General features: G+C 41.2%; 3 protein-coding genes across 4 annotated transcripts in view; 1 reads left to right on the forward strand and 2 right to left on the reverse strand.

Moving 5' to 3' along the window:
* Positions 1-62: 62 nt before the first annotated feature.
* On the reverse strand, positions 63-9,397 carry ACBD7 (acyl-CoA binding domain containing 7). Its single transcript, XM_009930076.2, has 4 exons — positions 8,958-9,397; positions 607-724; positions 441-503; positions 63-353 (listed from the first exon to the last, which is right to left on the reverse strand). The coding sequence occupies exons 1-4, from the start codon at positions 8,967-8,969 to the stop codon at positions 280-282; spliced, it is 267 nt and encodes an 88-aa protein (XP_009928378.1). The 5' UTR covers positions 8,970-9,397; the 3' UTR covers positions 63-279.
* Positions 9,398-10,617: 1,220 nt separating this feature from the next.
* RPP38 (ribonuclease P/MRP subunit p38) lies at positions 10,618-14,094 on the forward strand. Of its 2 annotated transcripts, none has more exons than XM_069775809.1 (3): positions 10,618-10,734; positions 10,982-11,118; positions 13,041-14,094. In XM_069775809.1, exon 3 carries the CDS (start codon positions 13,072-13,074, stop codon positions 13,921-13,923), a length of 852 nt encoding a protein of 283 aa, XP_069631910.1. In that variant the 5' UTR covers positions 10,618-10,734; positions 10,982-11,118; positions 13,041-13,071; the 3' UTR covers positions 13,924-14,094. The 2 variants fall into 2 exon arrangements, with proteins under 2 accessions (XP_069631910.1, XP_069631918.1); XM_069775817.1 differs by having other exon boundaries at positions 10,982-11,048.
* A 203-nt stretch (positions 14,095-14,297) lies between these two features.
* NMT2 (N-myristoyltransferase 2) overlaps positions 14,298-18,763 on the reverse strand; it is a 38,760-nt gene continuing 34,294 nt past the window's right edge. The window contains exon 12 of the mRNA XM_069775795.1: positions 14,298-18,616. Within this exon, the coding sequence (XP_069631896.1) occupies positions 18,596-18,616 (21 nt within the window). The 3' untranslated portion in view covers positions 14,298-18,595. The remainder of the gene's footprint in view (positions 18,617-18,763) is intronic.

The raw sequence follows: 18,763 nt of genomic DNA on the forward strand, positions 1-18,763 counted from the left end.
CTGCTTGTGTGCTCCCATAAAAATGCTAAACACAATTTAATACCCACAAAAATCCACAATACTTACAGAAACCTTGATTTATTAGGTTCAAATTTATTTAGAATAAGATACAATCTAAAAATAGATTTGTATGTAAATAGCCTTTACAGTCAGCTTATGTTTAAAAGATTTCACTGTCAGACTATACAATAAAGGAGTTAGTTAGTATTGCATTTTTCTCAACAGTTAGTTCATTAGCTACTGAAGAGTTAGTTATTAGTGGGAATTATTTTGAGTATTCTAGATCCCGTATTTTTCTACCATTGCTTTTGCTTTAGAGATATAGGCATTCATGGCATCCTCCTTTGATAGACCTGCAAAGGAAAGTAGGAGTCATTATCTTTCCTCATTTGTCATCCTATAAACATGATTACATGATGTAAATTTAATTGGTGTAACACCTTTTTTCAGGTTCCATGCCTCCCATTTGGCTTTGCCTTTCAAATCTAGCATTCCTGGACATTCTGCCAAAATAAATGCATATCTTTAATTATCATGCAGATTTACATAACATTTGCTTGATTTCATCAAGATATGGGAGTAAATGTGAAGTATATGTAGGAATACCAATATTAATATCTCCAACAGTAGCCTGTTTGTAGAATCCATATAGTTCCTTCAGTTCGTCATCAGTTGGTCTTGTTTTCAATTTTTTTACATCTTCTGCAGCACCATCAAAGTCATCCTGATGAAAGAAAAAGTGTTAGTTTTCCTCTGAAGGGGTGTGCTTTAAAGCATTAAGTATAGCACGCACGGTCGTATCATTAGATACTCTCAATTACTCATTTGGGTTTACTGGGAAGTCTAGGCATTTTCCCATGAAAGAAGCTTAAAAAAACTCTAAGTTATTAGAAGGGGAACTAGGCCTACTTAGGTGATAGGATCAGCACTGCTAAAATAATTAAACCGCTTTTTTTCCAACAGTTTTACATCTAAACCCTTGGAACCATTACAGACTGTGTAGTGTCAGGACATCTACAGATACACACATGCAAGCAGCCTATACAATGAATGTAGTGTATATGTGTTTCACAGTCACGCTGTGGGTATGAAGGCGTTCATTGAACTTTACACCACAGCAGTAATCTTTGAATCCTTTTGGCCTTGACTGCATAGTGTTGATTCGAGCAGCAGAGCTTGAATACCCTCTGAGAGGTACTGCCCACCTCCCCTTCATCTTTGCTTCTCTGCTGGCAGTGCAGTAGGTGACCAAGAGTTGGCAGAGACATACCTCACAGAGATGAGCAGTGCTACTGCCAGGACCACCTTCAACACCCAACTCAAACACAGTGGAGCACAAGTATAAATCCACTCCTTTCATCATCATGCATCCCACATTCACATCAACCCAAGGCTACAGCCGTTATTCTCTCTATAGACTAGGTCTCAGGCTAGACTTCAGCATAGAGTTTGGAGTCCTGTTTCATGCCCAGGACATTTTGGAGACAGCTAGATTTTGTACAGTGACCACAGACCCACCAGCTCACTGCACTACTACAATGCAAAACAGATACAGGCACTTTAATACGCTATATGCTGGTTTCAATAATTATTTTAGCTTTTGAGTTGGATCTGCATTTGCAGAAGCACAGTATATCCTGCAAGATGTGCTATTACACATATATTTAATATGTACAAAACCAGCCTACAACTTTGTGCTAAAATCAGCCAGGTATTCAGCAATGGTTTCAGCATGAGTGGTGTGGCTCTGTTTAAATAACTGAGACCCTGGCATTACCTCAGCAGTCTGTACTAACTTCTTTAGACCACTTTTCCTTTCTCTAGTTACAGGAAAGATTTTTATTTTTTTTTTAAATATGAAAACCTAATGCACATTTGTGTCCTTAATTGATGCCTTTCTCCTTGGCAAGCAACTGTGCTGGGTGGACTAGGTGATAGAAATAAGCAAGTACTCATGAGAGCTGCATTCACTACAGCATTCTGTATTTAAACAGAGATAAAGTACAAGAGAAAGGTTATTTCTGTATTTAAATTTAAGAAGGAGAAATGAAAAAGAGTTTATGCTCAAGTATCTTTCTTCAAAGAAAGGCCCCTTCATGGAATCACAAAACTACACATTCATTGATGTAAAGATACATCCTGCACAAACACCTGGCCACTCTCCCACCAAAAGTCACCTCTGCCTCCTGCAATGGAATTAACTTTTTTTTTTTTGGCCTGGAAATTTAGTTTGGCTAGTGAGTAAAGTTCCCAGATAGAGACTTCTGAGGAATTTCTAACTTTTTGCAAAATTTTCATCTGCTATTTGAAACCCACAAAGAGAAAGCACAAGTCTTCTAGAAGTGCTCACCACAGGAGGATGTACATCTGTAACACCAGAGTTGAAACAAGGAGCAGCAGGCAGACAGGTGTATTTAAAAGGGATGTTTTAAAAAAAATAATGATGCGTGATTAAAAGGGTGTTCTAGCAAAGGAAGGCTCCCTGCAAGACAGCAATTCAAAATAAATCTTGAATCTTCTTTAAACTGCAGTTACAATTTCACAGAACATTAGATGTTCTAGAAGGGTTCATGATGATAATCCACGTCTCTAGTTCTGTCAGTTTACAGCACCCTTAAAAATGCAATGGAAGGAAAGCTCTTCAAACACAAATCCTGCAGTAGTGCAGATGCTTATTAACAAATAATCTTCCAACTCAGCAAGAACCGCAGTGTTTGCATAACTGACAAGCAGAAGTTTCCAGGAGATTCCCACCAAGGCCTCCCAGAACCAAGTGCCCAGTAGTGGATGCAGGAGTACAGAATACAGCTAGGGTATTAAAACAGTCTTTATCAGTTTTAAGTTTGAGAAATGCTGCTCTTACGTGGAGATATTTTGAATATAATGACCCTTCATTCTTTACTCAGTACAATACTAAGAATTAGCCAGATTCCAAGTGCCCTTTGTCCGCTTAAAGCTTTGAAACTTGGTCATTCGATAAAGTAAACAATTTGGCAGAGATACCACATTAAATTCTAAATCAAGTGACTTCCAAACTACATTCTTAAATCTATAACTTTATAGACTGAAAACATGTAACTATGCTTATCCAGTTTGTTCCTGTTTTAATAAAAATAATTCTCAGTATTAATAAAATGCAACTATACCATAGAATCATAGAAAAACATGAAGTTTTAAGTCCAACTTTTTGTGTCTGATTTCTTTTAAGAACTACTAAACACTGTGGATTTTTTATTTTTTTTTAACCAACCAAATATTTGGGAGTGCTGCAAGACAAATACAGGATTTTTCTAGAACTAAAAACCAAAATGCCCAGAATGTTATCCATAATTTAGATAAACCAAAATCCTGTGCTCCAGACTACATATAAAAGCTGAATCAATAATGTTGAAATGACCTTACAGCATCTCTCAGCATTTTTTTTTGTTTCCATGTTCTCTATTTTTTACTTAAAAAAAAAAAAATCAGCATTCTAGCAGGAATTAAACTGATCATGAAAACTATTTTAATTGGAGTAACTGGATTTAGTCAGCTTGGATCAGAATTAAAAATGGATTATACGGACAACAACAGCTCTTTTGCTTCTTTGTTCTGGATAAAGAAAATGTAAGTATTTTCTTCTACAAAGTTTAATGTCTGAAATATGAAACCTGATTATTTGTTTTCCTGAAAGGCTAGAGAACTGGAGTACAAGCTTTCTCAACTCAGTTGAAAGAGCAAATTGTTAAACATTTCATAAAACGTCTTCTGTCCCAGTTCATCAAAGAGTTTAAGTAACATTTGAGGAGCTTGTTTGGCTCTGTTTTAAACACAAACACAATCTATCGTCACTCTGAGTTGCAGCTAAACCGAGTTTGGGGGGAAAAAAAAAAAGTGGTCTACTTGATAATAAGTCCTTGAACTTTCAGGCAGAAGTTGCAGTAATACACAACTACTGCACAAATTACATACTTGCAATATGAACAGAACCTGTTCTTTGCATTGAAGTTAAATTCAGCTTTTCTGACAGCTGCAAGCTCTCGGAGTCAATATCAACTTTCTCCTCTCTGATTGCAGAACTTGAGCACTCTTGACTAGGTCTCTCAAATACTTTGATATAGACAGTAATAGTTGCCCAATGTTCCCCTTAGAAGCCTGACAAAGTACAAATTCCACAGGTGGAACCCTACAAATAGTCATACTGGTAGAAGTAAATAAATCGTAGAAAGTCTATGGAGGGCCCCATTTTAAAAGTAGCCATGTTAGCAGCTCAATAATTTAAATTAAATATTAATAAAACCAAACATTTCCCAAAAACCACTTCAAGCATCATTAAAGCATCTAGTTGTTAACAGCTAACTAAGCCTAAGGATTTCCTCTGTTCTTTCCATAACTGTACCTTACCTCTGATCATCTTTTGCTTATTAATGGGAGGGACCCCTACCACAGGAAAGAAACTCAAGAGGAGAACACGATACTTAATAGCAAACACTTTTCAGGATTGTATGAGGGTTAGGAGGTATACAATAGCATGCATAGAGTCCTCAACCTTCACAATATGTAGTGACCTTTTTGTACAGTTATGTTAGTATTGAGAGGCCTTTTCGAACCTCTATAGGGTGGCATTTTGTAGTCCGAAAGCAAGGATATATCTCCTCACTGCCATAAAACAAACATTTTGTAATTATCCTAAAGTAATAAGTTGTGTGGAGCAGGAGTTGTATCTTCTGACAACAAATATTTCTGACAAATTAGCTAAACAAAATAATTTCAGTTTGATTTAATGTTTTAAATTAGCAATAGTGACATTAAAGTTGATATAGATTCAGTACTTATTTAGAAGAACTTCAGATGCGTATATTCATGAATGGATGGTTTTGGTGTCTTGCTGCTGGTGAAATATCTCAATGTATAGGTCAGGAGACACAGTTTTAGTATTTGCCACAAATTGCAAGTCAATTAATTTTTGTTCTTCTAAAACCCCTTTAAATTGCAGATGTTAAAAGGAAATAGTTAAATATAGAAACATTCTATGAACATAATTATACAAGAATGAAAATCTTTATATTTCAGGTCAAATCAGTAAATGATAAAACCTTTAGAAATCTTCTGTCAGCTGGCCAAGTTTCCATGATGCACACAGTAGTATGGTCTGATCCCTAAAGAATTCCTGCTGCAAAATCTTTGTAACCATGGCTGGACTGCCATGGTTGCAATAGCTGTGGGTACAGACAGGTATTTCAGATAATTTAATTTCTTCTTTAAATACTGAATCTGCTAAACAGCAATTAAGTAAAGAATGGTACAAAGAAACTCCCGCTATTTACTCTGTAAGCTTTGGCATTAGAATTTCAGTGGACTTTATGAAGTTTACAGCACAAGTTGTAACAGTATTTCCCTTAGGATCAGTTGTTAGGCTAATGTGAAAACTGTATATTCTCTACATCTACTTGTTATTGATGCCATAGAAGAAAAATCCGTACAAACAAGAACACCGTAATCTCAAATCTGATTAAAGGGATCGCTTATTTCTCCAGAAATTAAAGCTTTGATAGCTTCTAGCTTAGGTGCAAACAAAACCATTTTGAATCATGCATCATTCAATCCTTGGCTTATCCTAGATGTTCAAATGAGAAGTATCTTTGGCCATAACAGAAAAAAACCAGTGCTTTAGTTATTAATCACAGTCCATAGTTCATGTGTGCTTCTTGTAAGCAATATAATAAAGCCCTCCCTGTGAGGAATTCCTAATATTTGTAATATTAATATTTGCTTTCATGAAAGCCTCGCAATTATTTTTCTTCTGGTGCAGTATTTTCTCTTTTTCTCCTTCTGTAGGGGAACTGTACCTGAATTTCCTACAACCACCTGAAATGCTTCAGCAAGTTCAGATGTTAAACTAATTTTTAATTTTTCACCAAAAATTGCCAAGGGCCATAGAAAGTAAGTAAATATCACTACCCTTCCTTTCAGAAGCAAAACCAGTGAGGTGAACACACATGCTTGAGGCCAGCAAGTCACCAACAGCGCAGGGAGAGAATTCAGGGCTTTTCGGCATGAGCGCAGTGCCCTGTGCCTTAGTCACAGCCTTCGGTCTGGGAGCAGGGGGGCAGATGGACACGTCGCTATAAGGTGAACAGGAGTCTGAACTCACAGTACTTGTGAGACTGTTCGTACCACTTTTTACCTCACTATATACCTTGACAGATAGGTAGCTTATCCCTCTGTGAAAATAGGTCTGGTCCGCTTTGTGCTTACTTCAGGGCAGGAGCAAGGACACGGGCGCTTACTGCAGAGGAACTCACATGCTCTGAATTTACATTCCGGCTTACTCCAGTCACTCCAAACATGCCACGCTGCTGCTGTGCAGTGTTTCAGACACCACAGCATTAGGATACAAAGCAGTTTTGTACTCAGATACCAAAACTGTAGTCTAATTACACAAAACCACATGTCCACATATGCACTAGCAACAGTATTTTTAACAGATGTATAGCATTTATTATGGAGAAGTGCTCAATGAGGGGAAACAAAAATCAGAAATGCAACTAACTTATCCCTGAATTAAAGATAGCGTCCAAAAGAACCTGGAACTGTATATCTTTGACACTCCTAAAAGCAAAGCATTTACACTCAGACTGTTGGTAGAGATATATAAAAGGAATGTACATTTGCTTACGAAAATAAATGTGATGGCCCACCAGTCTTAAGGTTTCTTTTATAGGTAAAATTTTATTAAAATAAATATTTCATTCTTAATCCAAACACCAGTAATGTGACATTCTTCACTGTACCTATCACTGACTCCTACATCACAGACAACTCTTAATATTATCCATACATGTACAAACAAAAGCAGCATTCATGCTCTGTTAACAGTAACATTAAGAAGTGGTATCAATAATAAAACATAACTGAGTTGCCACAACTGATTGAAGTTTAAGTAAGTTTTATGTTCGTCTTTATACTGTGAGACTGTATCCTACTGCGTGGGACCCTCTGTCAGCATTGACGTACAAGTACCATTCAAATCACTGGAAGTATTCCACATGCCTTGAATTGTTTTCTGATCTAAACTTCACAGTAAGAATGAACAGAAGCATTGTTAGACTTGTACAAGACAAAAGATAACTCAAATAAATTAAGAAAGGAAACCGTTAAGTTAAAAAGCTCCCTATCTTCATATACTTTTATTCTATTTGGATCTATAGGGAAGTACCACAATATAGTTTTAAAAATATGCAAATGCATATCTTACACAGCAAGAAATACACAGAAGTGAAAATTAAATACTAAACATTTCTTTCTTCATCTCCCTCTAGCTAATCGTTGTGCACAGACTGTTGCTTAGGATTTGCTTGCTTACACAACATGCTTAGGAGCAGCCTATAAAAATATAATTTCCTTTTAATCATGTGCCGATAAAATTCCCTTTAACTCCTCAAATTAAAAGCATAAGTATGTATACAGACATAAACACATACACATGCATTAAAGATAAATGCACAAATCATCAGACTATTATCACATACTCCCTTTTTGCAAAGAAAAAAGCTTGAACGAATTCTTCATTTACAGCAGAGCATTTTACCAGTTTGCAAAACTTATAAATCTTTTACAGTCCCCCTGATGAAAACATTATTCATTTTGTCCTCATTCCCATACAGCTCGATTTAATGAATTTTTATGGATATGGATGGTAGCTGTCAACCAAAGTGACAGTGGATAGAAAACCTCTATAATGTCTAATGTGGAATGTGTAGGATATCATAATATTTCAACCACTGATTTTTATGTGAAAGTGTAACTGTATACAGCAATGGAATGGCGTATCATACAGCACTCAGCTCTTTCTAATAGTGATTTATGGCTCATTGCTTAATCATCAGGCTAATAAATGTATTTTCTAGAGTGAATTCAAGGCAGACTAAAACAAACTATAATTTCAGTGATCACTATTTAAACAAAGGCGGTGTTATGTTTGAGATTTGGCAATTCTGACCCACTGAAGAAATAGGATTCTTCCTCTTAGCTGTAAACCACCACAACGAAACCTCTGTGCCATTCGACATAATTGCAGCTCAGAAGAAAATTGCTGAGCTACTGGCAATACACTCCCTGCATCTAGGTCAGAGCATTATGTTGCTCACTCTTTGCAAAACACGCACACTAACGAAGCTGAGACAGACATTATAATGAGACCGGGATAAAAGGGCTTGCAGATCTTTAAGTGAAAGGGATAATAGAAAGCCTAATGAAGAAAAACAGCCTAATCCATCAGGGCATGGGCAAGACAAGGGAAGTATTCATAGTTTGCTACAAAGGCATGAGGCTAAAAGCCAGCAATGAAGATAATTTCCTGAAGAACTATTTAGATCTATAGTCAGAAAGAAGGTAGTAGGAAGCTCTCTCCAGCCAGAAGGTAGAAAGTAGAACCTTCCCTGTCAAAACACAAGCCCATCAAAATGTACCACTCCAAAGATGCACACGACCTAAAAAAATACGCACAACTCCCTTAAAAATTATTCCTGCATCCCAAATGCACACATACCACTGCTTCAGTGTTAGAAGTCTCCCTCCTCCTTTTATAGCTCCAGGTAGCTAGCTAGATCCTAAAAAAATAAGTATGTATCTACCTTTCACTGCATTATCCAGTCCTAGCAAACTCAGATGCACTTGTAAAGAAAAATAATTCATGCGTGCTCTAAACAGGTAAGGCTTCAAAAAATGACATGACCCATGAATAGTTCAAAATAAGCAGCATGTCTCTCACCCTCCACTTGCAAAAAGTAATGCATTATTTAACCTCCAAAGGCTTAGGTAAATTTCACATGCCACAAGGTAACCTTCATTTTGCAGTAATAATCCTTATGCTGAAGAAATACCGCTGTCTCTGACGCAGCATTGCACAGATGGACAGTGCACCCCTCCCTCTCCTCTCCTTGCATCTCTGTCTCACCAGATGCAGAACTGCTTACCTGGAGAGTCATGATGCTGTGAGGATGCCCAAGGAATGGCCTCGCTCCTTCTCCGTCAGGGACGCAGCGCTTCTGCCTCTCGGCTCCTGTGGTGCGAGCGTAGCAGTGGGGGCCGTGCTCCACGGAGGGCGTTGGGCTGGGTACGAGTGACCTCAGCTCGCCGGCCACAGCAAAGCCACGCCAGGGCAGGACACGGGGCCTCGCCTCTCAGGACCTGCAGGGACAGCTGAGTGGCTACGAATGCCAGGGAAGGGACGGCGGGGGCATTCAGCCCACACTAGATTCTTCAGAAAGCCTGAGTTCATTTCCATACCTCTGAGGATTAGGCCACCAGCCTGAGAGCAGAGATACAGCAAGATTTCCAAGCCATTTGTTTGAAAAAGGAATTTCTTGAGTGATTTGAACTGCAGCCAGCCCAGTTATTGCTCCTGTTCCCTCTGCCATAGCCCCTGCCCGTGCCCATGCCCAGCCCTGCCTGGGACCTCACATCCTCCAGGTGCAACTCTGAAAAACATGCGGGTCATCCCAGAGATAGCACACATGAGCAGTTAGTTACACGCACAAGATACATTGAGGATGCTGGTTTCTTCTTTGCTCTCCTAAATACAGGGAAAAAAAAAAAAAATATTAAATGAACTGATAAACTAGCCTACAACTGTAACCATTAAAGAAAAAAAAAATCCATCCCTGCTTATCTAGATCAATTCATAAATTATTTATATTCACACCTCCACACGTTTATATTCATCATTCCTTGAGCACGGTTTCCTCACAATACTATGCTTCAGCATTTTTAAATCCACTGACTTCCATAAACCCACATAAAAAGAGGGTTTCCCCTCTTGGACTTAAGTCCAAGTTAAATCAAGCCAGGACTTAATGAGAAAGCAAATGAAGTAAATTTCAGAATACAAAAGGATATAAAAAAAAATTTAAAACAACTCCATCAAGTCTCGTCTCCAACACCACGAAGCGACGATGCCGTTACTTTTGCTGGGCAAGCGCTGCTCTTTCGGGTGCGAGAGGCTGCGCTCAACCATGTCGCGCGCTGAAGGGAATACAGAACTGACCGTGCCTGTAAGGATTTGTTAACGGCCCGCGGCAGACTGTGGGAAACCCTGACGGTAACCAGTTCTTACCTGCCGTCGTTACCCACAGAACACGAGGTACGCGCACTATGTGTCGCACAGCACAGGGCTGCGAGAGCCGCCCCTGTGGCTGTACGGTCCCCGTGAAGCCCCTGCTGACTTGGCCATGATTTCATTCGGTGACGTGCGACAGAGCTATCGCCTATAGAGCAGTTTACGGTAGCACTCAACGTGAGGACGCGCCGGCGCTAACCCCGCGGTGAGACCCGCCAAGTGCAGGCTTCTAGCATCAGCACTTCAGTGCCTCCTTCGGTCAGGCCGCAACGCGCCGTTTCTCCACACGGGCCTGACCGCAGCAGCCCAGCAGCCGGCGGCCCGCCTCGCTCCGCCCCTCAGCGCTCCTCTCGGCCCGCCCAGCCACCCCAGCCGGGCCCCGGGGGCTCCGCTCCGAGCCCGGCGCTCCCGCCCCCGCGCCTCAGCGCGCCCCGGACGCGGCCCCCAGGCCGGGAGGACTCGCCGCGCCCCGCCGGGCGGCGGCGGCGGCGGCGGCTGAGGGCGGCCGGAGGGCGGCGGCTGTGGCGGCGGGGAGAGGCGGGCCGAGCTGAGGGGCGGAGCGGGGTCGCGCCGAGCGCCGGCGTGCTGCGACCGACGGCGTGGGCCCGGGGCGGCCGGCGGAGGCCGCGGCGGAGGTGGGGCTCGCTCGCCGCCGCCGGCGGGAGCGGGGCGGTTGCGGCCCGGGCACTGCTGTCGGGCCGGGGAAGCCGCCGGGCCGGGGAAGAAGCCGGGCCGCCCCCCGCGGCGGCGGCAGTGGCAGTCTGGGCACGGCCCGCGGGGGGGGGAGGCGGGCGGAAGCCTCTGGCTGCGGGGCCCTCCGGTGCGTTCGCAGCGCGTTCTGCCGGGGCCGCGTTGTGACCCGCGTACCCTTCTTGTTGCCAGGGGCTGGCCGGAGGCGTTCACGGAGCGTTTTGGAGAGCGAGCCGCTGGAGAGGCGTTGCTGGCGGAGGTAAGCGTGGGCGCTGTTTCCCCGTTTCTCCCTTCCGCAGGAAGCGAGGGGGTCGCGACTCTGGTGCGAGGTGGGGGAGCCTCGTGTTTCTGGCTTTTTTTGCCTCGTTGCTTTGTTTGCTATTCCTGCGTGCATATTTTCCTCAGTAGGGCCTGTTTTGGAAAGAAAAATGTAATCTTTCAGCTGTGAAATCTCTCATGTTGTGCTGCTTTCTCATATACAAGTCTGTTGCTTGACTGTGCTGGATGCCCCCCGTAAAAGGTCATCAGAGCATCCCTAATTGCAAGCTTTTAAAAACGATAACCCAGAACTCTTTTTTTTTTTTTTTTTTAAACTATCATAAGCTTCCATTTCTCACTCAGTCACACATAAGATTTCTAATGGTCATTTCCATTCTTTAGGTGTTTCCACTTTTTGGTTGTTGCCACTGTGATGGTAAGCAAAAGGGATCAGATAACTGCATGGACAATATCTCCATAAAGGTCTAATAAAACAAGTCAGCAGATCTTCCATCTTGCATCCCTGATGCAGCCATTGTGGGTGCTTGGGAGCAGAGGGGAATTACAGCCCTGCCCTCCCCAGACAGTTTCTCCAGTTCCCAGTGTTGGAGGCAGACAACGGGTCTGGGTCACCCGTTGCCTGGGTCACCCTGCAAGGGCATTTCATAAGCTCTTCTGAGAGTACCAAGAGAGGGACACAGTGCTTTGTTGTATTTTGAAATACTTACTCAGTTTTACTGTTCTCTGAAAACTACTTATGTGTTTTTAACTCTCATTGTGGATAACAGCTTCACAGTTCACATTGCATTGATACAACTCTCTTGAATGCATTTCCCCTACTGGCTTCCAGATGAGGGTTTAACTGAAGGAAAATCCCTCCAGTTAGATGTTGCCTTATGGCAGTACACACTGCTGGGGGAATTTCAGTGAAGATGGGGTTTAGTTTTTTGGGGTTTTTTTATATCGAGGTAGCTTACTACCAGTACACAGAGAACTGATACGACTAGCAGAATGGTTATTTCGTGAATATCTAAAGGCTGCCATTCAAGAGATGTATGTAGATGCTATCCCTATGCCTACTTTGGTAACTAGGAAACCTAGGAGAGAGTCATGTCCTATTTCTCCTGATTTGAAATCTGAGCTGCTCTTACTCTGTAAGCTTGGCTGTGCAACAATGAAGATACCACTAATTTAGCAAGGAGATGGTGAGTAGTAACCCAAACAGGAGTATGGGGACTTACTGAGTTACCAAGGCCTGTAATCAGGCCTGCCTTCATGTCTTCACTGTTACTCTGGACTAGATCAATCAGAGCTAGAACAATTACACTTTCTCTGCTCCTGTTTCATTTTTCTCATCCCTAAAGGTGTGGTCTAGGTGACACAAGAGTAAAAGACCCCTTCTGAACTTTATGTGGGCCTGTAGAGGATTGCCTTCCTTCACTGAAAGCATAATAATAGACCCTGCAGATTTCTATCATACCTTCTAAATGCAGACAAACACAAGACACAGATTAAAGAATGAAAAGGCAAATTAAAGTTTTAAAAATCCTTAATAAATTCAGGAACTTGGAGCTTGTTTCATGTTGTGATTCTGCGTTTTTTTTTCTTTCATGTTATAATACTGCTACAATGCAGCTGCGCAACAGTGAAAACTGAGTGGTCCTTCAACTTGTGGTTCTGGAGGGGTTTTGGTTTTTAAAATCTGTAATACCTCCGCCTGCTTTCATTCAGCTTCAGAAGGGTCTCTTGTCACTGATGTTGCCTTGCTGTCCTGTCTGCTGGGTTTTTTTATTTATTTAAAAAAAAAAAAAGCAGCACAAGATTTGTTAAGGATTAGCACTGAGCTGCTAATGTGAGGAGGGTGATAGTTGCCAGCATCAGTTTGATATGTGATGTTTCTCTTCTGCATTCCCAAGAGAAACTTCTGGTAATGATGTCCACAGCAAACAGTACAGTATTTGAACTAGTGTTTACCTCTTTCTTCCCTTCACAGCTAGGGTGGCAAAACACAAAAGAACCTCAGCATGTCTGTAATTCAGCAAGGGACGGCAACACTTCGTAAAGCAAAGAAGATCACTGTAAAAACATGTCTAGATAACCCCTTTGTTTTTCAGTGGAAAACCATAGATGGAGAAGATATGCATTTTATACTGCAGACTTTAGAAGAAAGGATTAAACATATTGGACTTAAAAAGATTGAGACTCCAAGAAAGAAAAAACGTTCCCTTACAAAAAAACAAATGGAAAGAAAGTGTGATGCTAGCACCAATGAACTCCCTAAAGAGGAGGAAACAGAAGGCCATCTACAAAAACCAGGATGGACTGACATAAGTGTCAGAAGACAGCTTGCTATTGGAGTTAACGAAGTTACAAAAGCATTGGAAAAAAATGAACTACTTCTCTTGCTGGTGTGCAAATCTGCAAAACCTGCCATGATCACATCACACCTGATTCAGCTGAGTGCAAGTCGAGCCACACCAGCAGGCCAGGTTCCCCGTCTCAGTGAAACAGTTGCACCACTTCTTGGCTTAACATCCATTTTAGCACTAGGCTTTAAAAAGCAGTCTGATAAATTTACTGACGCAATAGAAGCGATAATTCCAAAGATACCAGCTTTGGAAGTGCCGTGGTTTCAGTACAAAACTGAAGAATCGGTGGCTTATGCACATACAGATTCTTCAGAAAATCAGGAACCCGAGCAGCTTGCAGAGGCGCTGGGGGATGAGCTCACAAGCCAGAAACGGAAGCGTACAGAAAGCAATCAGCTCGATCTTTCAAATGTAATTTTGCAGCCTTTGAAAATCAAAAAACTTGTTCCAAATCCAAATAAGATAAAGAAACCACCCCGCAAAAAGAAAAAAACTTTTTCAGCATAACTGATTTTAGTTTAGTTCTTCATAAAAACTGATTTTTTTAATGCAGTATGGAGTAGAGCTCTAACTGAGCTATCTGTTAGGCTTTACAGTGTAAAGCACTTGAATACAAGGTGAACTTTATGTTGCGTTCAGTTGAGGTACTTTCTCCTTTAATAAAGAATATTGCTCAAACTTGGGTGCGAGTCTTTATCTGGGGGTAAATATTTCATTTGCAGAGTCTTCATTTTACAGAGTTAAAATTGGTAATGAATATGCTGAAGTAATTTAAGACATAATAAGTACATCTTGGGAATTAATGGAAGGCATTAAACACGTTTACACAGATGAATGCGCTTCAAGCAAAACAGCTTTGGGTCAAATATTATTCAAACAAATCAATACCAAAAGTGAAAGTTTATTTAAACAAAGGTCCATATCAGTATAACTTTTAAAGCTGGTTCAATGCTTGTTTCAAGTAAACAGCTGTAAAAGCACAGGCAGACTTCCCTTTTGAACTTTCATAGTTTGCTCTGCTGAACAATAAACTTGTTTTGGTCAAGAATGTGTGCAGACTTGGGTTCCATCTAGTACCTGGTGTCCAATATGCTGAAGGAAAAGCTTTATTTTCAAATACAGAACACAACCAAATTACCACTGCTGCATTTTGAAAAAAAAGACTTCTGTGTGCAAACTATGAACACACATCCTGTGAGAAAATGTAAACTAACCTAAACTCAATTTGATTTCTAAACGGAGTCTAAAATTATTTCCCAGGAAATTGAGATAAGCCATATACTGTTGTATATAAAGTAGATGACAGCTATAACTGCTACGAGATTGAAAACATACCACATAACTTTTGAGTTTCCTTTAGTTTTACTGGGGATTATGAACAGTTTCCTAACAAGACAGTTGTGTTGTAGCAAGGAAAGAGAATAGTGCTGCAATTCAGACAACCAAAATCAACAGCCTAGGAGTTTACTTGGCGCTCTGTATTTTAAGCAAAAGTCAGTATGGTACTGTAGAAGAAAGCATAAAGTACCTTAACTGAATTACTTTGTTGTTCCTTAAAGATGATGGAATTTACTCCTCATAGTTTTCAGAGAGCTGCTAATCTGTATTTTGGATTTATTTAGACGTGACTTCAGTTCATGATAGCAACTACAGAGAGGCAGTAGCAATGATTCTTTAGTCATGATGCTCCCTGAAGTTTAAACAAGACTAAGACATTTAATGCCAAAATTTTTGCCCTCCCTGGCTGAGGGTGGCAAGAAAAAGTGAGGGGGTTTTTGCCTTGCTTTGTAGTCTTTCATACATGTCTTTTGTTCTGGGTTTTTGGATGGATAAAACTTTGAAGGCATGCTAGCACTTGGGTATTTTAATTCTCATGCTGGCTAACTAACATTTAAATCTGAGCCTTTAAACAGGGCATGAGGATTAGCTTTGGTAAAGAAGATAAGTGCACCACTTTGCTGCCTGCCCAGGTCTAGAACTCTCTTCAGGGATTTGTGTCACCTCCGCAGGTGATAGAAAGTTACTCTGGGAAAGAAATTCTAGATGTTTCAAAAGACTGGTGTGAAAGGTGGCTTGCCAATCTTCGTGAAACCATCTGTTAGGTTTTGAGGAGCAAGCCTAATGCACAGACAGGTTCAACTTTGGAAACAACAGAAGACCCTCTCCTATTGAGCTGCTGACAGTGGCACCCACAAGGATAATAACCTTTCATTAAGTACCTGCTTAGGAAGCGAGAGTGAGTTGCTACAATTTCCACCTCCTGAGTAACTCTCACTGCATGGGTGCGGGCTGGGACACACCTTCAAGATTCACATCCTCTTGATGCTGTGATACTTCAGCAAAGCCCTTGGGCTGAAGAGCATGGCTAGCCAAAAGGTTTGAGCACTCAACAGGGACAGAAAAGACCATGCTGGATTACACAGCTGTTGGGTAACACACAGGTTCATGAACAGAATTCTCCAGGAACTGCCCCAACACTCAGGCTCAGATGCCCGCTTCCCTCATGCTCTCTGGCCTGCTAAGTTTTCTCTCTCAGCTACAGTCCTGCACAGCTTCTACAGGAGCATGACTCTGCCCGACCTCCCCTCAGTTAACATGCAGCATGAGCCAGAAAATGAGACAGAGAAGTTTACCACTCAGATTTAGACGCAAATGGCACTGTTTTCCCAGAAGACAGGACAAGAGTGGCCACACTCCTTCATGTGCAATTACCCCAAGATTAGGGCAGAAAGCCAGGCTGCAGGAAATCCAGGTTCAAGTCTTGTCTTCTACCTGGACGTACTTGGTCCCATCATGGTCTCAATGCTTTTCCAAACAAAAGTACTGGGGAGGATTTGCCTTCCGATTTCAGAGGAGAGAGGAGAGGAGAAAAAGTGTCTGCCTACCATTTCTTCCACTTGCATTTTTTTGTGGGGAGAGAGGGCAGAGAACATGTGCATATCTTTCACCTGGCATTCAAGACCACCCATCTGGATTAGGGAGAGCTAGGCCGTGATCATTTCTTAGCAAGGAAGTAGCTTAGCCATGAGGACAGAGCTATGCCCTGCTGTCCCACTTCACGTTAGGCAGCAACTCAGTGAGGATTGCCAAGGCTCTGCCTTTAGAGCCGAAGCAGAACACACCGAGCCCCTTGGTGAACCACCTCCTCATCCCAGCAGGCTCCACTGCAAATGCCCAGCCAGGAAGGCACCTTCCTGCCTTTGGGGAATTAAGAACTTAAGTCTTCGATGGAGTTGAGATTAAATCCTTCTTGTTACCTCAGATATTACTACCATCGATTACATTTTCAGGCACTTAATTCTGCTCAGGCCTCACACAAGGAGTCCAAGCTCCCTCTACACCATCTGTTATGGCTGCTACTAGCAGACGGGTATCAGAGTGGCCAAAGTTGTAAAGCTCAACTGCACCATTAGATGTCTGAAAGATGTCCTTTGAAGCCCTTTTAAATTCATGAGGTCCCAAGCTGGTGCACACCCAGGGGTCAGACAAACCACGTTCGATCCCTTCCTTTGTTTGAAGGAGGTTGAATGCTTTAATCACAGAGCTATAACGCAATAAGGGAAAGTATTTATCACTGTCCCTAGGGCAGAATCCTTTCACCACAATTCAACAAGAAAAAGAAACCAAACCACAAACCTTTCGCACACTGGAAAAGGAGCGGAAAGAAAGAAAAACCCCACTGCTATAAGGAGGTGGGTAGGGCTAGAAGTTATGAAGAACAGACAAATTTATCTTCATCTAAATCGATGTTTTCAGGTACAGAATTCAACTTCCAGCAAAATCTGCTGTCAGAATTACAGGCATGTTTAAAAGGAAAGTTTAGACATTTGCATTTCATGAGATATTCAAGTCACATTCAAAAGATGCTCATAGCACAGAGGCTTCACTACCACAATTTGGCACTTTCAGCTAGAACAGTTTCTTACTGCAGATTTTCTCAGTGCTCACGTTACTGCAGCATCCATGAGCTGAAAGAACTGCTGTTATATCTAGCTATGATGCTACACTGGAATGCATATAAAGTGCTTCAGAAGCCGCTCTGGTTGCCGAGCATTCATGAGGGAATTAAAACAGCTCCCCCCAACAACAAAGATCAGCCCTCCTACATTTCAGGAAGCGCAGTACAGAGACTTCCAAGGACTGAGGGTAGAGCATTTCTCTTCTGCTTACCAGCCACATACATAGCAAAACTTCTTGTTCCAAAGTCAGGATAAAAACACTACCAGGAACAATTTATGAATACGTATTTACACAAGATACTTTTCATTAGAATTACAGACTTCATAGGAAATCAAAGTAGACAAAGGAATATGTGCAATTTCGCAGAAGCGTTGAAAACATTCAAACTATAAATATCCTGATAGCACTACTAAAATTCTTAGTTTTACACGCAGGCTGATGTTATTCTACTGAGTCAAAACTAAGGTTTTGTGCCACAACTGTAAATTAAGTACAGTAATGTATTATCATTCCGGCAACATAGGTAACACCTGCACTGAACAGTGCGATACTGTTAAATCAATCCACTGATCTATTGAAGATCAAAGTACAAATCTGTATTTTTATTGATTTGGCAGCGTTGCTTATGGAGAAACAAATGCACTAGTTAAACCAGTACATTGTCATACTGCTCCAGTTACAAAAACATCCAGGACTTTCATAGAGCTACAAACGTATCGTACTTCATGATTTTCCCCCAAATGATGATATCCATGTGAAGTAAATAAGCAAAGATACTCAAGTTTGTATCCTTCATTCTGTTACACTGACAAACATACACCACCACTTAATAAATAGAAATGCAGCAGTTCATCCACATAATAGCAAATATTTTTGTACCCTAATCCACCACTGAAGTTCAGTTTGTACAAAACAGTCTTTTCTACAGAGTGGAAAAAAAATACCTTCTTCTCATCAAGGTGCAAGCTAAGCTTTGAAACTTAAACGAATGTGCTTTTATTCTTTTCATGGACAATAAAAGAGTTTCATGGACCTTCTGATCTATCTGAAAATGCATAAATTTGGTCACATATGGATGTCTTCATTGTTCAGGTTTAATGGACTATTTCAGTATCACTGACGTTGTGCTTTTACTCCTCTTGAACCATACCGTTCCAAGAGTTATGGAGATCAAATTAACTCAAACGATGACCTCAGAGTTCTAGAAACATAAGTGTCCTCATTGTAATACAAGACCAACCTAAAAGGAAGAAGAAAAATACAGTATTTTAGTTCAAGTATGGCAATAAATCTAAACATCCCTAGTCTTCTGCACCTCAATTATGGATCTTAAATATGGCCAATTAAAAAAGTTATTTTAAGACTTCTGCCCATTTTGCCCAGTGTA

Source organism: Haliaeetus albicilla, chromosome 2 (assembly GCF_947461875.1).
Source record: "Haliaeetus albicilla chromosome 2, bHalAlb1.1, whole genome shotgun sequence".
Taxonomy (NCBI): Eukaryota; Metazoa; Chordata; class Aves; order Accipitriformes; family Accipitridae; genus Haliaeetus; species Haliaeetus albicilla.

What these genes read in the sequence shown, in the direction of transcription:
- RPP38 (XM_069775809.1), top strand. Translation starts at nt 13,072, where the DNA reads ATGTCTGTAATTCAGCAAGGGACGGCAACACTTCGTAAAGCAAAGAAG.
- ACBD7 (XM_009930076.2), bottom strand. An exon ending in TGTTGGAGATATTAATATTG is followed by an intron (nt 504 to 606) that starts GTATTCCTACAT and finishes TTATTTTGGCAG; the next exon opens with AATGTCCAGGAATGCTAGAT. An exon ending in GGCATGGAACCTGAAAAAAG is followed by an intron (nt 354 to 440) that starts GTGTTACACCAA and finishes TTTCCTTTGCAG; the next exon opens with GTCTATCAAAGGAGGATGCC.